Source organism: Stigmatopora nigra, chromosome 12 (assembly GCF_051989575.1).
Source record: "Stigmatopora nigra isolate UIUO_SnigA chromosome 12, RoL_Snig_1.1, whole genome shotgun sequence".
NCBI lineage: Eukaryota > Metazoa > Chordata > Actinopteri > Syngnathiformes > Syngnathidae > Stigmatopora > Stigmatopora nigra.
Window position 1 is genome coordinate 12,552,810 of NC_135519.1, and position 21,885 is coordinate 12,574,694.

At 38.9% G+C, this 21,885-nt stretch overlaps 1 protein-coding gene across 2 annotated transcripts in view; it reads right to left on the minus strand.

Moving 5' to 3' along the window:
• LOC144205781 (protein bicaudal C homolog 1-like) overlaps nt 1–21,885 on the minus strand; it is a 33,686-nt gene extending 11,801 nt beyond the window's left edge. Inside the window, exons 1-9 of one of the 2 annotated variants that reach the window (XM_077730359.1) lie at nt 21,726–21,885; nt 21,411–21,643; nt 11,998–12,044; nt 6,872–6,941; nt 3,531–3,610; nt 3,300–3,458; nt 3,046–3,099; nt 1,958–2,140; nt 710–961 (exon numbers count right to left, since the gene is read on the minus strand). In XM_077730359.1, the coding sequence (XP_077586485.1) occupies nt 710–961; nt 1,958–2,140; nt 3,046–3,099; nt 3,300–3,458; nt 3,531–3,610; nt 6,872–6,941; nt 11,998–12,044; nt 21,411–21,621 (1,056 nt within the window). In that variant the 5' untranslated portion in view covers nt 21,622–21,643; nt 21,726–21,885. Of the gene's footprint in view, nt 1–709; nt 962–1,957; nt 2,141–3,045; nt 3,100–3,299; nt 3,459–3,530; nt 3,611–6,871; nt 6,942–11,997; nt 12,045–21,410 lie in introns of both variants that reach the window. The other variant, XM_077730360.1, reaches the window with a different exon arrangement.

Here is a 21,885-nt window from a genome sequence, read left to right on the forward strand (position 1 = left end):
TTCCCGCAAATTCAATTTTTTACGCAAAAAAATGGTAAGTGTTTCAATCACATCATGGGTTTCAACTATGCAGAGGCGAACTGTTATATTAATTAGTGATTGTACTATTCCAAAAAGTTCTGGATCTATAAGAGTCTTGATTAATTGTTTTTGATTCATTTTTGACAGGATTTTTGTATATTTAAGTGGCTTTTTATGTCAGTGTAGCAGAAACAGCTGATTTTCTTTAAAAACGCATCCATTAATCGAAATGTCTTGCTTCAGGTTGCAAAATAAACAAACAAACCGGAAAATCTCAAACTTCCCTCTTATCTACATACACACTTAAAAAAAACCCAACCCAAAAAAAAAGTCTAAATCAAATATACCCATTCGAGAAACCCAGATTTGGCAAAAAAAACGACTCCTGATGATAGACTAGAGTGGAGTTGTCTCAGGTTCAAGGGCACCCTAAAAAATGTCAACTATGAAGCTCATAGCATTCAAACCTAAACCAAACAATCCCAAAACCACAATCGTTAGCAACACTCAAGATTATGCCTCGAACTCGCCGCTACGTGTCAGCCTAATAGTTGCCGTTAAATTCCGGCCGGCCACAGCCAAAGCGGCCAAGGTTCTTCCAAAAAACCACGAAAGGTCACAACGTTCACATCCCTCGCATACCAACCCGAAGTTAGCCTAACCGTAGAATTGCTCGGAAAATACGTACCATGAGGTACTGCCTGGCTAGGCAAACCGACTCGATGGTCCCCTGGATGTAGACGGTGGACTTCTTCTGGGGTCCGTTAGGGTCTGGGAAGTGGATCTGGGCACCAGTCCTCTGGGTGATGTGCTTGATGTTGCTGCCATTGCGGCCTTTCATGAACAGGTGGTGCTGGGGGGCGATGTCTAGGTGGGTGGTGACCGATATGGTGCTTACCAGACTACCCGCCAAGTGCTCTAGTAGAAGAGCTGTGCCACGCTGGTAGGGGAAACAAAAATGGAGGGTTACACTTCAAATCAAACTTGAAAAAAACGTGTTGTAATTTGCAATTGCCATAAACCAGCACGTTTTAATACAAAAAACGTCAGGGTCTAATACACACAATCTCTTTTGTTTCAAAACTTACAGCACAAGCGGCCATAAATCATAAGCAGGAAAATTCCATAGTGCAAGAATGGATGAATAAACATGTATAGGGAGCAGAGGTTCATAATGTAGTCGTTGGTAAAAGTGCACCACGAGGTCGTGTGCAGTCGTCGGGTGCGATTTATTGGCAGGAGATGTGGAAAGTTCTCCTAGACGTAGACGTGTTAGGAGATAGAGCGCGACACTTAAGCGTGAGTGGGCAACGCGAAACGGCTTAAGAGCCGTGGTGGAGTTCGCATGGGCGAATGTTCACTCTCTTGGCCCCAGGATGCTGGGAAGTAATGGGGCGGTTCGTGTTGGGTGGAGGGGGGGAACGTGTTGGTGGGCTCGAGCCAGATGCTTTATTTCACGTTGGCGCTTTTGATGGCTGCACAGAAGTTGGAGCCAGAGTGCAAATATGCAGGCGGGAAATGAAAAGGTTGTTGAGGCTCTTTTTAAACGCATTGAGAAGACTGTTTAGTCTCTTTTTAAACTCATTTTTCATTCAAAAATTGTATACCTTCATCCTTTTTTAAAGGATATTGTGGGGAGTATTCAAGATCTTGGAACAAATTATGCTTAAAAAACGTGTATACCTTATTTACCACACAACTAAAATACTTTTCATGGCAGTGAGCCTTATAATCAGGTGCGCCTTATATATGGATCAATATTGGTTAACCATTGTATGAAATTTCCTTTAGCACAGCTCCATCTAGTTCATGTATTAAAACAACTCCTAACCACTACTACTATTTCTACTACCACAACAACCATTTACTACTACAACTGCGTTTTATAATCTGGTGCACCTTATATGAGACACAATTTAAGAAGGATGGGCCATACCTTGACGGCGTTGGCGTTATTTTGGGAGCCACGCACCACACCGGTGGCCCTGTAGAGCCTCGTGGGCGGTTTGAAGGACACGGCCAGGTTGTACGTCTGCGAAATGGCCTGCACGCTCGGCGAACTGGGATCCGACTGCATGATTGGCGGGAGCTCGAAAGAAAGGACCAGAGGGAGAAGCTCCTGCAAGGAAACAATATATCTAATTGACATTTAACCCCCCTAATGACTTGTAATTTCACATTGAAAATTAGAATATTACACATGCACATGTTTAGGACAGAATAAAATATGCAACCAAATTTTGTAAAATTTTGGCCAATATATGTGCATTTTTCTACAAATACTGCCACAAAAACAAAAAAACAACATAAAAAAACCTTCAACGGGACTTTCAGCAGAGCCCTTACTTTGAAAGAAATAATAAAAATAACAATCCTAACGCATTTTTTGATTATATTTTTGTAATTTGGTTGAATTTTGTCTTTACACCTACGTGGAATAAGACAGAACAAGCAGGCGACGGATGTAAAGTTATTCAAGCACCGGCCTGAGTTCGAAGGGCAAAAAGCATCATAGAAACGCTTCCCTAATCAATCCCATATGCGCCTTTGCATCGGGCTTCCCCGCTTACTCTCTGAGGGATCCAGAAATTTAGCTCCGAAACGGGGGAAGGACAGCCGGACTAAGCCGACCGACCAAGGAAGAAAAAGCAGGCTTTTGCTGTTCTAGCTGACCTCAGCTTTACTCAAAAACCAGTTGACGGTGTACTGTTTCAACTTGAAAGCACGGGTGTGGAAAAGCTTCAACGCGAGATGGAAGATGGCGAAAAGCGTAAATATGCCCGAGGTAAAGCCGCTTTTTCATCGCCTGCTGGCTTAAGTTTAACACGCAATTCAGTACCTCAACAATCGATCTGGACTTCGATAAATACTTCATTATTGATCCTTCTCAGGAAAGTGAAAGTAAATGACGAAGCACAGAGAACCGTTTGTCTTATATATGTCATAATTGGTCCCCTGATAACTGTGGAACATACTGGAAATGTTCTTTTTGATGGTTCTACTGGGAATATTGGGAAAACTTACCCTAATTTTAGCTCGGGCTGCCTCCACCCCTCCTGGCTGTCCTGCGATAGACACCTGTGGATCATCAGAAAATAACAACATCAAAACGACAACCTCATCTCATTTTCTGAATCATTTCAGCCTCACTAGAGTCACAGGGGGTGCTGGAGTCTATCCTAACTAACTGCAGGCTAAAGGCAGGGCACAATGAGACAAACAACCATTCCAAAACACTTAATCGAGAGTAAATATTTACCCTCAATACACAAACAAACCTGGTTGCTTTTTTCCGCTTGGTTGTTCCTGTTGGAATCAGGAAAATGGATGTGGCAACCCGTCTCCTCCATCACCCGCTTGATGTTATTGCCGCCTTTGCCGATGACGTGGGAGTGCTCCGTGTGGGACACGTCCATTTTTAGCGTTACCCTGTTACTCTGGGGATAGCAAAACAGGTGAGACAGGTGAGACATGGTGGAAGGATATCAATAAGAATACTGTATGATTACCTTTGTGTCAAGTACGGACATAATTCTCTCTTTGGCGTCCCTCACGTGGTCCCTCTTTCCGCACACCTTGATATGTGGATCTAAACCGCACAAGAAAAAGATAGAAAGAGTGAGTCAGGACACAAAAAATAATAACATAGACACAACATGGCCGGCCAGAGACACTTATGCGAGCACGTCCCATGCGTTGACAAATTACAACGAGACTGAAAAACTCCGCCATGGTGATTGCAGCTTTTGAGAAGCGAGTGACCGCAACGGCATGCGAGAAAAGCGGTCTGACCAAAGAGTAGCAAGATGGCCGAATCACGGCGTCCAGACTGAATTGACAACAAAAAACATGGAGTGGCAACCATCTCTTGGCCTTCAACCCTGAATAAAGTACATTAGACTCCCTCAAAGTTTAAATTCTTGTAATCAAACTGAAAAATGGCATTTGCCACATTTTCTCGCATATAAGGCTCATCCGCATATAAGTCGCACCCTTAAAATTGCCTTAAAATCGTTGAATTTGACATTTTTTCTTATATAAGTCGCCCCCAGAATCACAATTTTTACCTCCATATTCCTTTTTATAAGGAGTATAAATGTGTTACTTTGAAGGGAAATCTTAAGAAAACACTCAGACGTCAAAATAATTTTAGTTTAGCATTTTTTTTCTGTTTATCTTTTCTCTATTTTGTAATAAATCACCGTATCATCCGCATTGTCTTGCATTATGGCGTTTCAACTTTGCAGTTTCGTGCCTGTCAAGTCGAATTTATGCACATATAAGCCTTACCCGCAATTCAGTCGTCATTTTTTTATGGACAAAGATGGCGTAAATGTGAGAAAATACTGTAATTCTGAAGCCTGCTTCACTTGAGAATCAAACACACTCCCAATGACATACACACCGCCGAACTACACACATTGGAGGAAGTCCTCTAAGACCCCTTTCCAGGAATCCCCCTCCCCCATATACACACACAGCACTTACAGTATCTCCCATTTACAATAGCGTCTCGAGAGAAGACTCCCCCAATCCTATTTATTGTTACAACGTCGCCCCACATTCTGAGAAACCTCACGACCCAATATTTACGTTGCGGGAAGAATAAAAAAAAAAGCCTGGGTGGGTTTTTAACCCATTTGTGATGACGAGTGAATTCTGGAAACAATCGCCGGGCAGAAAACAAGACTGCAAAATAATCCCGTGAACATTCCTGCATGACAAATTCCCTTCAATGCACAATATGAACATTAGAGGGAGCTCCTTCGGTGTCCTCGTTCTAACCTGCCCAGCACATCTGGGAAACATTAGCAAGGCTGCAGTTGCGATGTACGACACCCCCGCATTTTTAAAGCTAAGTGTGGCGTAGACTTTTCTTTTTTTGGGGGGGAAAAATGTGCACCTAACAGCTTAATTTGGCACACGTAACACCTACAAAAATAAACACAAATAAGAGTAGACGTTGAGCTGCAGAAGGCAATGGTTTTTACGTTAAAAAAATAGGAAGATAGCCATATAAATAGAAAAGTACTGTATTAAAATAAAAAATATTTCACATAAAAAAACTTTCAAAGGCTTATGAAACTCTGAAATGAATCAAAACGAAGTTCAATGTCAAACAAAACAAGAATTCAGGCTTAATGAAGTGATTTTATGGTTGAAAATATTTAAACTGCCACATAATGTGCATTTGTGAGGAAATTAAACGGAAAAATACGTCGTAGATTTTTGACATGACGACCCCGGGTAAAAAAACATATGAAAGGAAATTGGTTGTAAAATTATATTTGGTTCTGGTATTAAGGAAATGTTTGTGTTTTTAAGGGGACACCTACTTAATCTTTTTTACCGTAAAACCACAGGTGTCAAAAAGGCGGTCCTGGGGCCAGATTTGGCCCGCTATGTCATTTTGTGCGGGCCAAAAAAAGTTAATTAGATTAGATTAATTTTATCCAACTCATATTAGGGAAATTTCATTGTCATAAAGACAAAAAGACATTTTAGACAAATAAAAAGGTTAATAAATAAATACATATATAAATAAATTAATATATAAAATAAAAAATAATCAAAACATTGCAAAATATTCATTTACACTACATTTGATACTATATATTCATATTTAAACTAGTAAAATAAACTTTGCAGGACTATAAAAGCATAAAAGTCAAGAAAAACTCTATCAATTTATCACATTGAATTATTCTTATATTTTTTTAATGAAAACGAAATATTTAAAAGTGGCTTAAATGTTGAATAGATTTGTTTGAATTGTAAAAAAAAACATTGTACTTTTTACTGATTGAACTTGCAGTTTTAAGAACATCTGGTCATAATGTCACACGTGCGCATCATCGTGAGACAAAAACGGAAAAAAACTGATGACGACACTCCAGACAAAACTCAACAAATGATTCAAACGTTTTTGAATGAGACAACGGAAAATATCCGCGTCAGGTGTGACATGATTTTCGTACGTCATTTGGTCGCGTGTTCTATTGCGAGTGAGCGGGGAAGTTACGCAATGCCGTCGGATTCCACATCTGGCTTAAGGAATCGTGCTGGGAATTTGATGGAAAACAGTGGGCGTGGCTACAACTCATTGGCAAACCATGCCAATCGGCTAAAAAAAATGACGGGATTAACGTTTGACAGAATTTTTAAAAAGCACCGGAATGCCTGAATATCATCCATTCATCCATAAACTTATTTTTTTCATTCATTCCTTTACATTTCTGGCCAAAATTATCTGGATTAGTAACAAAAATGTCACCGAAAAATCCAAAATTGACCTAAAAACCTTGATAAACCTAAACCATAACTTCCAATATTCATCAGAAATGTTGATTATGAAAAATATATCAAATCGGAATAGGATGTGATACAATGAAGACATCAATTGTCGACATTCTGGCGCCGAAAGAATGAAATTAAAATCTAATTAGCTAACGAAACAGCTACATTGCCCAGAAACTGTGTCATGGCTATAAAGAAACACTATGCTACTCAATTCTACTTTACTTCAAGTAACAATAACAATAAAAAGATTGCGTTCTGACACCCTTTCTTGGCTAAAATCAGATTTTCCACAAGTCAATATAATCTAATAAACACTGATTGTGACATTACAGCCAACTATGACCAGGCCTAAAACATACACCGATTAAAAATTGCAACTAATGGTTTAGAATGTTTAAGTAAGGAAGAACTAAGTGGATTGAGCAGTACATTTTTACAATTTATCAGTCATCCAGTTTTAATGGAACTTAAGTATTTTAACCCTATACAAACATGAACATAAACTAAAATAAAAGTATACAAGTTGAAGAAAAGAAGGAGACATTCTTACCTTTTTTGGATTTTGCGCCAATCTTCAACTTGGAAGGCCAGGCTATCTGCGTTTGCGTTTCGTCCATAATCTGCAAAATAAATAACGTTACTTCACAAAAGCGGTGAAACAGTACTAAATAGTAGAGGTATTAAACAGTACTGAGATAATAAACAGGACTTAGATATGAAACAGTACTTAGATATTAAACAGTACTTAGATATGAAACAGTACTTAGATATTAAACAGTACTTAGATATTAAACAGTACTTAGATATTAAACAGTACTTAGATATTAAACAGTACTTAGATATTAAACTCTCTCTTAGATATTAAACAGTACTTAGATATTAAACAGTACATAGATATTCAACAGCACTTTGATATTAAACAGTACTTAGATATTAAACAGTACTTAGATATTAAACAGTACTTAGATATTAAACTCATGAATATAATTTTGAGGGCTGGTTTCAACAGTAAACTCTGTCACCAAAAGACTGGCGACCAATCATCCGAGCACCTTCGTCTTTCCATTCCGCACATCCCTAAGGTGTATTAGGGCGTAATTTCAAAAGAAGCGTCAATGATTTAACGAAAAAATCTGGTAGCTTCCTGTGCTTTACTTGATCAGAGATGTCTTTAGAAAAGGTCTTTGTTCCAAAAGTGGGAGACACATTTCCTGTTCTTGCTGCTGTTCTTGGCGTCGGTGTGCAGATGGGACTGATTTCTGACAAGACCACACACCATTCCCATGGCTGGACGACGTTTATTTTTAATGAGAGGACTCGTCGACAACCCCCCTTAAGCACAAATTCGGTTACCTCTCCATTTAAAATGTGCCAACACCCATCGCGGAATGCATACGTTGAAAACGTCAATCGATTCCCTCTCTTGCGGCGGCCTTGACGCCATGATTGACCGCGAGAACTTTCCATTTACCCACCGGGGCAAAAATCAAACAATTTGGCTTTACATTTTTTGTATTCTCAACCCTGGCAGGAAAACGGGGTGTCGAACACACGTGATTTTGTACGTACGGTGTGTGTCTACACTAATCAACATGGCAGAGGCATGTTTCCTCCTGACCCGCACTGCGATGGTGCAGCTGTTGTTTCAGCTGGAATGCGTGCGAGGGTGTTCATGAACGCGTGTGTGGCGGTGGTGTTGTAAGCGGGCGGGCCTCCAAATAGACGCCAATCGCTATGTGATTGGCTGTAGAGTCCAAAATACTGTATTTTCACAACTATAAGGCACACTGCGTTATAAGGCGCACCCTCAACAAATGACACATTTTAATTTTTTTCTGTATATAAAGTACACTGGATTATAAGACACCCTGTCTATTTTGGAGAAAATTTAAGACTTTTAAGTGCGCCTTATAGTCCTGAAAATACGGCATCTCCTAAAAAATTCAAAGTTAAAAAGTGCATTCGCTGAAAAGTACCATTTTTTTAAAAGCGTATGTGTAGAGATTGATGGCATGCAGAGGAAATTATGAACGGTTAAATTCATTCATTCATTATCCAAAATGCCTATCCTCAAGGGGTGCTGGAGTATATCCACCACTGGAAAGCAGGTGAGGAACAGCATAAATTGGAGTCCAGCCAATCAATTACAATCATATCTAAGGACAATTTAGAATGATCAACCAATTAGCAGAGCAAACATTATTCAGGAAATCAAAGTATCCAAAGAAAAACCACCCAAGCCCAAAGAGAACATGCAAAAGAACTCCTGATAGTGAAGACCAAATTGCGATCGAACCCTCGACCCAACAACTGTGTTGCACAATTAAACAAACGTCAAATATGAAGACGTTTGGGTCGTCTCAACAGAACACCTGACATGGAATTTACTTTGAAATCCTGCCCTCTCCAAAGAATAAGACTGAGTTAGCACATGTTAGGGCTGGCCTAATTCGCTAATAACACTGAACAATTTGCAGTCCCATGGTCGACTATCATCAATTAGTATGTAAAAAACTGTGATTATTGGGATTTTAGCATCCATACATATGGTATCGAACGACTGTATTAACTCTAGAGTCAAAGGAATTCTGTTAGACGGTGAGTAAGAATGACCCACTGGGTGCACATATGTTGTGGGCTTCTAAAGTTATTTTCTAGCTAAAACTGACTCAAATGGAGAGAATGGAGTAGCATGCCATTGATTAGTAAAGCCAAGCAAAGGCATTTTTTTAACCCAGCAGGAAGTAGTGGTCAAAGCAAGCATTTCCATTTTTCATCAGCTTGAGCAATCGTGCCCACATGCTTTCCCTTCAATTACGTTCAACAATGCCCTTACGCAGTTCCAAAGCCATGTTTATTTCCCGGCCTTGAACAGGGCACGGATCACGCTATCGGACGGCTAACTGCACACAAACCGAGTGGAAAGGCAAGGAAATAAGTGTGCTTGAATAAAAACATTGTCTTTTGCGGTCTTCCCACTCAAATACATAGTCTAACGGATTTAACCTTGGGCATTGAATACTTATGCTGAGATCTGGAGACCTTGGAGGGCAAAGTTGACATATCTCCAAGCAGGAGTTTTGGAGGACTTATGATATTTTAGCTTATGAATTAAAATGTAAAAAGATGGCCAGACGCCGAAGAGTACTTGTTGCACACAGATGGTTCCACTATGCGCCTGTTTTACATTATTCTGTCAAAAAAAATGGGCTTTAGGAACTGTTAAAGCGCCTCTTTCACTCTACTTCATTGAGTATAACAGTAAATACTTTAAATAGACGAGAGGAATGCGAAGACATTGACAGCTGTTGTCGAAAAGTGACTTTTTTTGGAGCCCGCAAAGTTTTTCTCACTTGAAAATACTCTTTGGCTGACGAAGCTACTTCTTGAAGAAAATTGTCTAAACACCAAAGGATCAAGCGGTCCATTTGTCTTCTTTTGGAACTGGATCTAGCCACAGTTCCGCCCAGTTTTTTGTTTTAACCCGGCTAATTCTCCGCTGATTTTCAGGGATTATTTTTCTATGTCGAGTCAAGGTCTCCATTCAACAAGTACAGTACCGTGTTACCGTTACTAAGAAACAGTAAAACGCAAGGCTAAAGTTGATCCTTTGATACTCGTTGGTCTTTTTTCGACATTTTTTGACGTCTCAAGGAAATTTGTGGTGACAGGTTTTGTCCTACCTTAAGAGCTATCACTTGCAAAAATTTTGGGTTCAGCAGCAAAATACTTTATCGGAAAACCGCAACATTAAAATATTCACTTTTTCCTGCCACTACCATTTCCCAATTTGACAAAAACTTCTTTAAACCCCTCAAGTACAAGTGGTCTCCTTTAAATTTAAAAGTAATCCAACCCAAGGCGCTTGAGCTCAGCGAGCACAAAACTACTTGCAACTTAAAACCAAGGACCATGATTGCTGATATTTTAAATTGACTTGAGGTTTTAGAATAGTATTTGGGTTTAATGATTGGCACAATCGGCACTATGTTCTGAAGTTCTAAACTCAGCTAAGCAATATTTTATTATATGTATAATATAAAGCAGTATTTTAGAAACCTGTGCAATATTTTAGACCCCCGTGCAGTATTTTAGAAACCCGTGCAGTATTTTAGAAACCTGTGCAATACTTTAGAAACCTGTGCAATACTTTAGAAACCTGTGCAATACTTTAGAAACCTGTGCAATACTTTAGAAACCTGTGCAATACTTTAGAAACCTGTGCAATACTTTCGACCCCTGTGCAATACTTTAGACCCCTGTGCAATACTTTAGACCCCTGTGCAATACTTTAGACCCCTGTGCAATACCTTAGACCCCTGTGCAATACTTTAGACCCCTGTGCAATACTTTAGAAACCTGTGCAATACTTTAGAAACCTGTGCAATACTTTAGAAACCTGTGCAATACTTTAAAAACCTGTGCAATACTTTAAAAACCTGTGCAATACTTTAGAATCTGTGCAATACTTTAGAATCTGTGCAATACTTTAGAATCTGTGCAATACATTACAACTGTGCAATACTTTACAACTGTGCAATACTTTATAACTGTGCAATACTTTATAATCTGTGCAATACTTTATAATCTGTGCAATACTTTACAATCTGTGCAATACTTTAGAATTCACCTAGCCGGGATGTGACTTTTTATACTACTATTTATGTTTTTTTTACTGGGAAAACACACTTTAAAAATCTTGGAGTAGCACCACCAATTTTGTTATACACAGCTGACAATAAAGGCTTTTAAAAAGTCTAAAAAACACTTTAGCTAATTGAGAAAAATCCAATAATTTCCCAGAGTCACCAACCATCCAACGTGCTTTAAGTCATCCGACCTCAACACAGATGAAGTCAATGAATCAATGTTCCGCTTGCACGTGTTTGCAACTTTTACAACGCAAACGCGTACTTTGTGTTCCGTTACATAAGCGAGTGGGGGGAAAAAAGCAGCGTTGTTGTGGCAGCTGCGTTTTTAGGGATCAGACGGCGGTGGCCCGCGGCGAATCAGCATCAGTGTCACTTCCATCAATTTATGTTTTGCTTGAATTTGTAAATCAGAAACAACTGTACACCACCTGTTAGTATGCGTGCGTCCTTTCACAGCGCTTTCCAGAAAAGACATGCGGCGGACAATAACAACACGAGCCTAAGATTCTTTAAAAAAGCAAACAAGCAAAAGCGGACAACACTTTTTAAGACTTTGTAAGACTTTGTAAGACTTTGTAAGACTTTGTAAGACTTTGTAAGACTTTGCAAGACTTTGCAAGACTTTGCAAGACTTTGCAAGACTTTGCAAGACTTTGCAAGACTTTGCAAGACTTTGCAAGACTTTGCAAGACTTTGCAAGACTTTGCAAGACTTTGCAAGACTTTGCAAGACTTTGCAAGACTTTGCAAGACTTTGCAAGACTTTGCAAGACTTTGTAAGACTTTGTAAGACTTTGTAAGACTTTGTAAGACTTTGTAAGACTTTGTAAGACTTTGTAAGACTTTGTAAGACTTTGTAAGACTTTGTAAGACTTTACAAGACTTTACAAGACTTTACAAGACTTTTTCAAGACTTTTTCAAGACTTTTTCAAGACTTTTTCAAGACTTTTTCAAGACTTTTTCAAGACTTTTTCAAGACTTTTTCAAGACTTTTCAAGTCTTTTTAAGAATTTTTAAGACTCACCTTCTGAAAGAAGTCCTCCCCACCATTGACTCTCCCCTCAGAGGCGGCTGCAAGGAGAAAAAAAAATGAGAAACATAAGCAAAATGACCTGTCGGAGATTATATCTTCACATGGCAACGTTTAGGATGGAGCTCACGTTATATTTGGCCAGTTACCGTTTCCGTTCATTTACGGGAATGGCTTGAGTTATTCATTAGAATCCGCATGAATGGATTAAAGGTAATGCTGGGGATTAGAATTTACAGAATGGTGTAATCAATACGATGTTGGGGTCAGTTGTGACTGACTTACGCAGGGTCGGATTCCTCGGCACCATTCTGGAAATACTTTGGAAAGTAGGAAAGAATATGAACCACATAAGAAAGACTCCAGTGCAAACAAAAATCAAATTTTACAAGAGCTGGGGTGTATGAAAGTTATTTTCCGAGTATGAAATACAATATGGAGGAACTCCCTTTGGTTGGTCTAGAGTTCAACTGCAGCTGGATTTTATTGGCTGTATTTGTAAAAGTATTTATTTTGATATTTTTAAATTAGTCTAAAAAATGGAACAACACAAATTCAGTCATTTACATTTAATTTTCAGAAGTTTACTCAAAGTATTACCGTATATTCACGACTATAAGGCGCACGTAAAAGTCTGAAATTTTCTACAAAATAGAGGGACGTCTTACAATCCAGTGCGCCTTATATTAGGAAAAAAAAATAAGTGTCATTTGTTGAGGGCGCGCCTTATAATTGTGAAAATACGGTATAAAAAATAATTCACAGAAATTTTATGTTACGTGAACTGGTTGTGACATCACAACCAGAATTTCTGAAAAAAGTGGGCGTTCCTTAATGCAATAAAGTGGATTAAATTAAAAAAACTTCTAATTTAAATCCCATGTGCACATAAAACAACATTAATGCAGTCATTTTTCTTTTTTTCACATGCTAACCAATCCCTAGCAACTTTAAATGTGAAGTCTACAAAAATAACAGTCAGCTTGAAAGCAGTGATAAAAAAAAAACATTTCTTCTCTAATAAAACAAGCTGAAATGGACAGAACTGTTTCACGTCCATCCAACATCTGAAAATATTTGGGTTAACTATGAAAACAGTGTTCAAGATGAAATGCTAAAACCGCAACAACTGATTGAAAACAGTAAATTGGGATTTGGGAACTTGGCAGAAACCATTTTTGAAGCCAATGATGACGACCCAGCATGAAGTTTTTGTACCATTTCAATTGGAGCTACAGCTGATGCAACAACAAGCAACCCACGCGATAATTCAGTTATTATATACGACACGTTTTGTTTGATTTTGATGAAGTACCCCTTTAACGGGGTCTACTTGAAGTGGGAAGATCTGGATGAACCAAAGCAAAATGAGGCTTGTCGTCACTCCAACACATCTGCAAATCTTCCAAAATATGGCAGCTCAGCGCATGTTAAATACATATTTGTCCTCCAAAGAGGATTCTCATGTTTCGCTATCATTTGGGAGAACAGGAAGTTTTAATTAGGGCTTTTAACCAACATTTTCAGTGACGACTTTTCAAATGTGGGTCAGGAGCATCCGTGGGTAAATCTATCGACACTGTCCAGACCTTCCCATTATTCCCACAAAAAAATTCAATACATATGCAGAATATGAGAAGCCTCCATTTTGGGGAAAAAATATAATTTATTGCCATTCGGAGGAGACGTTGCGGCCATTGGCGACACACGAAGATCTACGTTGTCTTGCAGGCGTCCCACTTTTATAGACCGCCTGCTAAATAACCACTTTATGATCTTTGCCGTATCAAAATTTCACATTTGAAGTAACTGAAATCTCGGTTTTATATTGGATTAACAACAAATGGCGTCTGGATATTTGTTGGCCGAATAAAAAGGGAAACGATTGGTTGCTAGGCAGAAACACGTTCCAATATCTGTCACAATACAACCAACATTACATATTTGAACCATTAAACCTGATCTTTTTGGTAGTTGTTACCCACTAAACATCATTTAATGTTGGCATCCTTAGATTTTTCTGAAAGCCGCCTTCAGACAAAAAAGTTTGGACACTCCTGATACGAATTTTTACAGACCAATGGATCACAGAGACAGCGAGTCGGCAGACTGACAGGAATGGAAGAGAAACCATGAAGAAAAACCTCAGACATGCTGAGAAGGGGAACATTCTGTAGACAGATGCATGGCATGCAAACCAGCCGTGGGAGAACAGAAAGATGACGACACACTTTGGGGTCTTTATCCTGCTGAAAAAGTTCCGTAATGGTCTAGTTTGTCTTCCCTAGGTAAGATGGCGGATCCCTGAGTGAGCAATGGCTAGCACAAGTAAGTTTTTTCACATTTTATGACAGATTCAGTTGTTTTTTTCCTTAAATTTCATTCATAGACGTCAAAATACATTTTGTTTATCTGTTAATCTAATCCGTATTAGCCATATTGTCCCAGATTATGGCGTTTCGTCTTTGTCAACTTGCAGTTTTGTGCATGTCAAGTCAAATTTATGCGCGTATATGCCGTACCCTCATTTTTTAAGCAAAAAATGCAGCAAATATGCAAGAAAATACGGTAATTACACTACCATAAGACTGACTCATGATGTTTTCATTGATGTGGCTATAAACTGTAAAATCATGCGGCAATTTACTGTGTCAAATTGTCAAAAAATGAAGACGGTTTTCATTACAGACAAACATCAAGAGGATCAATTGAGAATTCCAAGCAATTGGACCTTGACAAGAATTGCAGTTTTTTTGTGGCGGCCATTACAATGACAAAACGCATCCAATGAGTCCATCTGTCCCAGAATGTAAATAAGTGATGAGCTAAAGAAGAAAGGATGAAGAGGCCCCAAAATGTTAGCAAACGATATACTAGCGTCTGTTCTCCATTACTTGACAGAGAGACTAAAACCGGGAGATTCCACTGTTGTGACACAGGCGGAATGTAAACAGTGTTGATTTCTACAGTTGTGGCTACAATCCACGTGTAACAATCAAGCAAACAAAACCGTCAAATTCCATCCAGACGTTTTGGACAGCTTTAACTTTTATATTCTTGGACTAGCTTACAAGGTTTGATGAGAAAGGTTGAAATCCAGCTTTAGAGAAAGAGAAATAATGCCAAAAATATTCATTCCCTAAAGAAACACAAATCGGGGGATACGTACAAGCCACTATTTAATCAGTTAAAAAACGACAGATGGAGTTTAGATTAGTAAATTGGATGCTTGCCTTGAAAAAAAGAAGAAATTGTACATTTTTTGGGAATAAAAAAGGGGAAAAACAGTAAATGTTAGGCATGTGCAGAACACATTCTTACATGTGACTGATTTGGAGAATCTGCTGATACAGAGTCTTGATCTGATACCCAGGAAATGTATTAAGTAGGGGGGAAAAGTATCATTACATCCAAGTGTTTTCAGTCTTTTGTCTACTCGGTTTGAAAAGAGCTCTGGCCAAATAATTATTATTATTATTAAAGGGTTATTTAAACTCCCGCATCATCATTCCGAGACGATTCCAAGTGATTACACAAGGAAACGTATTCCTGGTGCCTGGTATCTCCAGTCCAGTCCAGTATCGGGTCCCCGGCTGAGCAAAGTCAGGGATTCTCACTTGGAAACTCTTGCTGAGTAAACATGACATTGTTGGGTAATCGCAGTTAATCATATCAAAAAGCTCCACCCAAGTATTCTCAAGAGGACAGTGGTGCCTCTACTTACGAATGCCTGCCTCTACATACAACATTTTAAGGTTATGAAACGCTTTGACGTACAAATCACTGTTCCAAAGTTACAAAATATCCCCAAAAACTAGCAAGCACCTGCACTAATAGAAAACGTTCTTGTTATATACGTAAATAAATCGTGTTTTTGAAAAGGATTTTCTTATTTTTTTTCTGTTTCTCACAATCTTCATACAAAGTTGAGACACTTCATTTTTAAAAGATTTTTTTTTTGTTTTTTTTGGGGAGGAACGAAGGAGAATTTACGATATAAATTCATTCTATTCACAAAAAATACCGTGACCGGACATTTAGTCGCCTGTCTTTTGGTCACCAGTCAAATGTACTTAGATATTAAACAGTACTTAGATGTTAAAAAGTACTTAGATATTAAACAGTACTTAGATATTAAACAGTACTTAGATATTAAACAGTACTTAGATATTAAACAGTACTTGGATATTAAACTCTCTCTCTTAGATATTAAACTCTCATGAATATAATTTTGAGAGCTGGTTTCAACAGTAAACTCTCTGTTACGAGTTGACCGGCGACCAAACGTCCGAGCACCAAAAACACAAGTTAGGAAACAAGTTCTGGAACCAAATATTTTCTCAAGTAGATGTACCACTCAAGTCTGCCCAATCAGATACTCCCCTCACATACCTACCAACATCATTTCCCGTTCCCTGCCTACAAATAAAGAACAACCCAAGATGACCTGAATTACAAAAACTCTTTAAAACAACAATAAAAACTCAAACCAAAGCAAACGGATGAAACACAGCTTCAATCCCGTCAACGCCGAGTGATCAGAGAGAGGGACAACAAACCAAAACCAGAGCTTCACCAAAAGACAAACACCAAAGGTTTTTTAAGGGGAGTGGTCCAAATAGTGAGTGGTGGGCACGTACTTATGGAAGTCGGGGGGCGCCCGACATCTCTTGGTGCCCCCCCCCACCCCATTCTCAAAGAAACATTTCTAAAATAGCAACCGCAAACCAGACAGAATGTAAATCTGCACTTCGACAAGGCTAGAAGAAAAAGATGTGGAATAACAGATATTCATTTACAGCTCAGGCGGTGAAGAAATGGGTCATGGCGCTGAAATAGGACTCCCGGGTTTGAAATACCCCCCCCCCCCCCCCCCCCTCTCGCCCTTTCTTTCTTTTTTAAGTAATGAATTACAGGTTTTTCCACTGACCGGAGCTCAATTAAATTACATCTGCGGAGAGCTTGATCGTAGCCGCGTTTTAAGGAATGTGGCGCGCAAGCAAAAAAATGAAGAAAATGAATAGAATTGTTCAATTGTAGCAGTGTGTTTTTGCAGGGGGGGGGGCGTGGAGGTGTGATATGGAAGGAAATGGTGGTGACGGAGCAGTGGAGAGCTTGGCGCTTAAATTGACTTGACTTAGCAAGAGCTTAAGGCTATTGATGGGTGGTAAAAGTCTGCTAGCGTAGCCGTGCTGTGACCTACAAAACTTATCGGTACAGGTATAGCAGTTTTCGATATATAAGTCGCGTCAGTTTAAGAATACAGCATTCAAATACTGGTAAAAAAAATAAGAAATGTCGTATTTTTGGGGAAGAAGACGAAATACCCATTCATTGCACACACTAGTACTGGAATTTCTCACATATAAGCCGCATTTGTCGCTAAAAAATGACTGAATCAAGAGTAAGGCTTATATACGCATAAATTAGACATGACATGCACAAAACTGTAATGTGATGAAGACGAAACGCTAATATGGTCATTAAAAATAGAGAAAAATAAACAGTTAAAACGCTAAACAAAAAAATTTGACATCTACGAATGAAATCCAAGTAAAAAAACTGAATCTTGCATTAAAACATGAAAAAAACTTACTTAATTTGTGGCTACCATTGCTCGCTCGGGGCGCCGCCATCTTACCTAAGAATGACAAACTAGACCGCTACAGTCACTCTTCCTGGTTGTACCGGTCACATGCAATGAGTTTTTTGATCGATGCCAATACTCCAAAAATTTTAGGACACCTTGAGTCTATTTACCAATCAGACATGGCGAGTACAGAGAAAAAGCGGGAATTGCTGCCTTCATAGTTTCCATTTCCTTCAGTAAAACATGGGCCAAAAACAGAGACAGCTGCAGAGATTCCGAGTCCCTCTCAAGTGACGCCAACTAATCGTCTTCGAATGTCTAATTTTTAGCTCCGCCCACCAAAAAAAATCATGCAACTCGTAACGACGTTCCCAATCAATGTCATTTCCAATTTTCGTGCATTTTTAACTGAAGATTTTTGAGTTGAATTCCTGACTAATGGCTTCTAATGGCATATTCTCATTTCAGCTCCATTTTCCATTTTATAAAAAAAGGGTCAAACCATTTTCAGTAGCCGGTGTAACTGCATTGTGGGATGTTAAGGAAAAAAATGATTAAAGGGTTTTGTAGCTACTATAAATAGACGTTGGTTTGCGTTTTTGATGCGTTTTGTGTTGCAGGCCAAAATTGGGACAAAGTTTTGGTGGGAGGGTCAACAGACAACACATTTGGAATAATGTTTTTGTGCTAGTAAAAGAAAGTAGTAAAGTATAGAGGTACTAAACAGTCAGAAACATTTTTCTTTTGAATCATGTTCAAAAACTACATCTGCCAAAATGCTGCTTACCGAATACGGTTGAGTCATCATTCAGTGCTCACATAGCAAGTCTGCCCTCCAAAATAAAAGCAAATGTAATCATATATTCATATCAAAACAGCTTAAAAAATCTCAGCAATAAATTGCAACATTGCAGTATCACAAATTACTCTTCAATTCAACTACTACAGTTAAAAACAACATAAAAATTAAAATTTAAAGGTTATTTCACTTGATACCAAATACATTTTAAGCAATAACTTACTGTTATTATTCCATACAATCTACACACTTCATTTTCCAATCCCATCTCAAAAAAATCTCCCAAAAATTGGACCGCCTCACGTCTCACCGCTATTCCTAGCGACCGATCCTCTATCCGAGACAACCGATTGGACATCCAGCACATCTACTCGCCGGCAGAGCTATCATTTGCGCAAGTACCGCAGCATAGTTTGACAGTAGCTTTCCGCCAAGCGTCCCATAACCGAACTCACTACAAAGCCTCGAGATACGCACAATTAACCCTGACATAAAAATACACCAGACTTCTCTTGAAATAATGATCAGAAGGGCTTATAACACGTCAAACGGCAGCTAATCCAATGAAAACAAAGCCAGATGTTAGCATGACTTGGGCACAATTTGTGGACTCAAACGCTGAATCAGGATTGAGGGAATTGTGGTCGTAGATTGTGAAGTTTTTTTTCTAACCCCCAAAAATAGGCCAACTGAATCCACTTATCAAAACAAACAACAGTGATAGTATACAAGGGAAATGAGTCAAAAAGTACCGTTTACACAAGTACAGGAATTTTAATTCGTCCAGGTCCAAGCAAGACCCTTTAGGAATGTGCAATTCAGCAATTGATTTATACAGTATCTTAGTTATACCACGTGCTATGATTATTCTTAACATTTTACCTTCAAAGTAATACATTTGTACTTGAAAACACGAATAGGGAGTCGAAAATTGTGAATCGGGGCGACTTATACGAGATAAATTTTAACATTTGACGATTTTAAGGCCATTTTAAGGGTACAACTTATATGTGGATGCGGCTTATATGCGAGAATATACAGTAAGTACATCAGTTTTCTCATTTTTGGGAAATTCAAAGGACAAAGACCACTTAATTTCATTTAATTTTTCAGAGATGAACCAAAAGAATGTCTGTCGAGTCTATTTTGTTTTTGATTATAACAAGCACAGCTTTAAAAAGAACTCATTTTGATGTTCCAGTTGACATTTGGCCTTGTTAAATCACTGATTTACACCTAACCTGGTCACGGTCAATGGCTTTGACCTGACATTGCAATACTGATGAGTTTCCCAAATGTTTCCATTCATATTTAAAAAGAAAAAATCCAATAGAAAGGCATAACCCGAGTCCAAAAAAAAGACGCCTCAGGGCTCCTACTGACAAATTAGCCCACATTCTGCATCATTACCAAAGGCAAGATGAGGTCAAAGGTTGCTGTTTCATGCTTGAGATAATGTGGTCTACAGAGGCAAACTAATAAATAAAACGGAGGAACACATTACATGGACGTAGCGTGACGTGGCGTGCACTATATCCGGGACACTTGGATTTTTTGGGTCGCTCTGGAGCTAAGTTATTTTCCTGGAAGAGTTTGAGATGACATGGAGCTTTAAGGAATGCACTTGAGCAAGCGCCGCAGCGCCAGACGTGGGGGACGACCACGACCAGAGATAAACATCAACTTAAGCGGGATACGTTAAAAGTCGGGAAACACGGAAGATCACAGACGGGATACATCTTTACCCGCTCATCTAATGTTTTCTTTTTGTAGAACTACAAAAGGGCAGCATGCCAAAAAAACGTATTTCATGAGTCTAAAGTGGAATTTTAAGCAATCACTAGTAGATTACTACAATATAAAAGAAAATCCAATCATGTGATAAGAAATCGGCAACCATGATGTCATTTTCAGAGGATTGAAATCTGCTAAAAAAATAAAGATTGGGTTTTTAAAAATGGATTAACTGTGAATGGCAGTGAAGTTTTAAGGGCTAAAATAAACAAAATAATCCTGAACTATAGAGCATTTTTTATACATGTGTGTATATATAATACCAAATGATTAGTCACCAAATAGTACATTTATGATTAAAATATGTGCAGATTACTACATGTTTTGCTAAATAATATAGATCAGGGGTGGCCTTAAGAAGCAAAAATGATTGACATCTAAAACTGTCAATGGCAGTGAAGAGTAAAGGGCTACAATCAACAAAATAATCCTGAACTATTTACCAAAAAAATGTATATATATGTGTGTATATATTATACCAAAATAGTAGTCACCTAATGGTACATTTGTGATTAGAATATCTGCAGATTACTACATGTTTTGCTAAACTATATAGATCAGGGGTGGCCGATCCAGTCCTGGAGAGCCCTAATCCAGTTTGTTTTCCATGTCTCCCTCCACCAACAAACTGGAATCAATCATCCTGATTAGTCGGAAGCTCCTGGAAAGCTTGCTGATGAATTGATCATTTAATTCAGGTGTGCTAGAGGAAGGAGATTTGGAAAACAGACTGGATTTTGGCTTTCCAGGATCGGATTGGCCACCCCTGATATAAACATATACATGTATACACAGCATATACCATTATTAACAGTAGTAGTTGTAGTAATATTTGTTTTGAAGGTTCTTTAGAGATTAGTTTGACATTTAATCTTAAACTTGTTGATTTAAATGAAAGATACCACATCTATAAAGTATTCCCAAATGATGGATGACCGTTACAAATCAGTCATCTGAACTTTAAGAGTCATATTTTATAGTATATTTAGTGCACCGTCTTGACTCCATTCCACTAATTGGCAAGACCACCCACGTGATAATCCATCACAACAAATCACGCGTGCAACTTTAAACGACAAAAGTGGGCTTTAAATCAAAATCCACTGCAAATTTCCTATGGAAAACGGAACAAAGGCACATAACGGAATATTCAGGGAAGCAGGGGGGGAAAACACACAACATTTTTCTATCTATTTCTTTCTTTTTGTGTGGATAATACTGTACCTAGTAACATGAATTCCAACTTCTTGCGGTCCACGCGGAATCGCTCCTCGGTCCACTCCGGATCGGGGAGTTGATGGGGTCCACATAGGTCCTCCTCGGATCCCGGGATAGGAGAGTCTGTACTGCGCTCGCTGTTGGAGCCCTGGTCCGACTGGGGCTGCGACTGAGGTTGCTGCAAGTATCCGCACAAAGCGTCGCGCTGGGCGGCCATGGCGAGCGGCGATGCGCGTCCGCTAGTTAAAACAAAGTCGATGAGTTCTCCTGGACCGCGTGTTCCGTGATTTTGGAGATGGGCCTCCTAAAACTTTCACGTACCGTCATTTCCCCTCCATTTGAGTCTCGATTTGGGGGGAAGTCAAAAAGCCAGGCGTTGGTGTGCTCTCACTCTGCAGGATTTGAGCAGTAATACATGCAAACTTTCCAAAGTTTCACATGTCATCTTGCAACTTTAGACTCCTCCCCCTTTTTTTCCTCC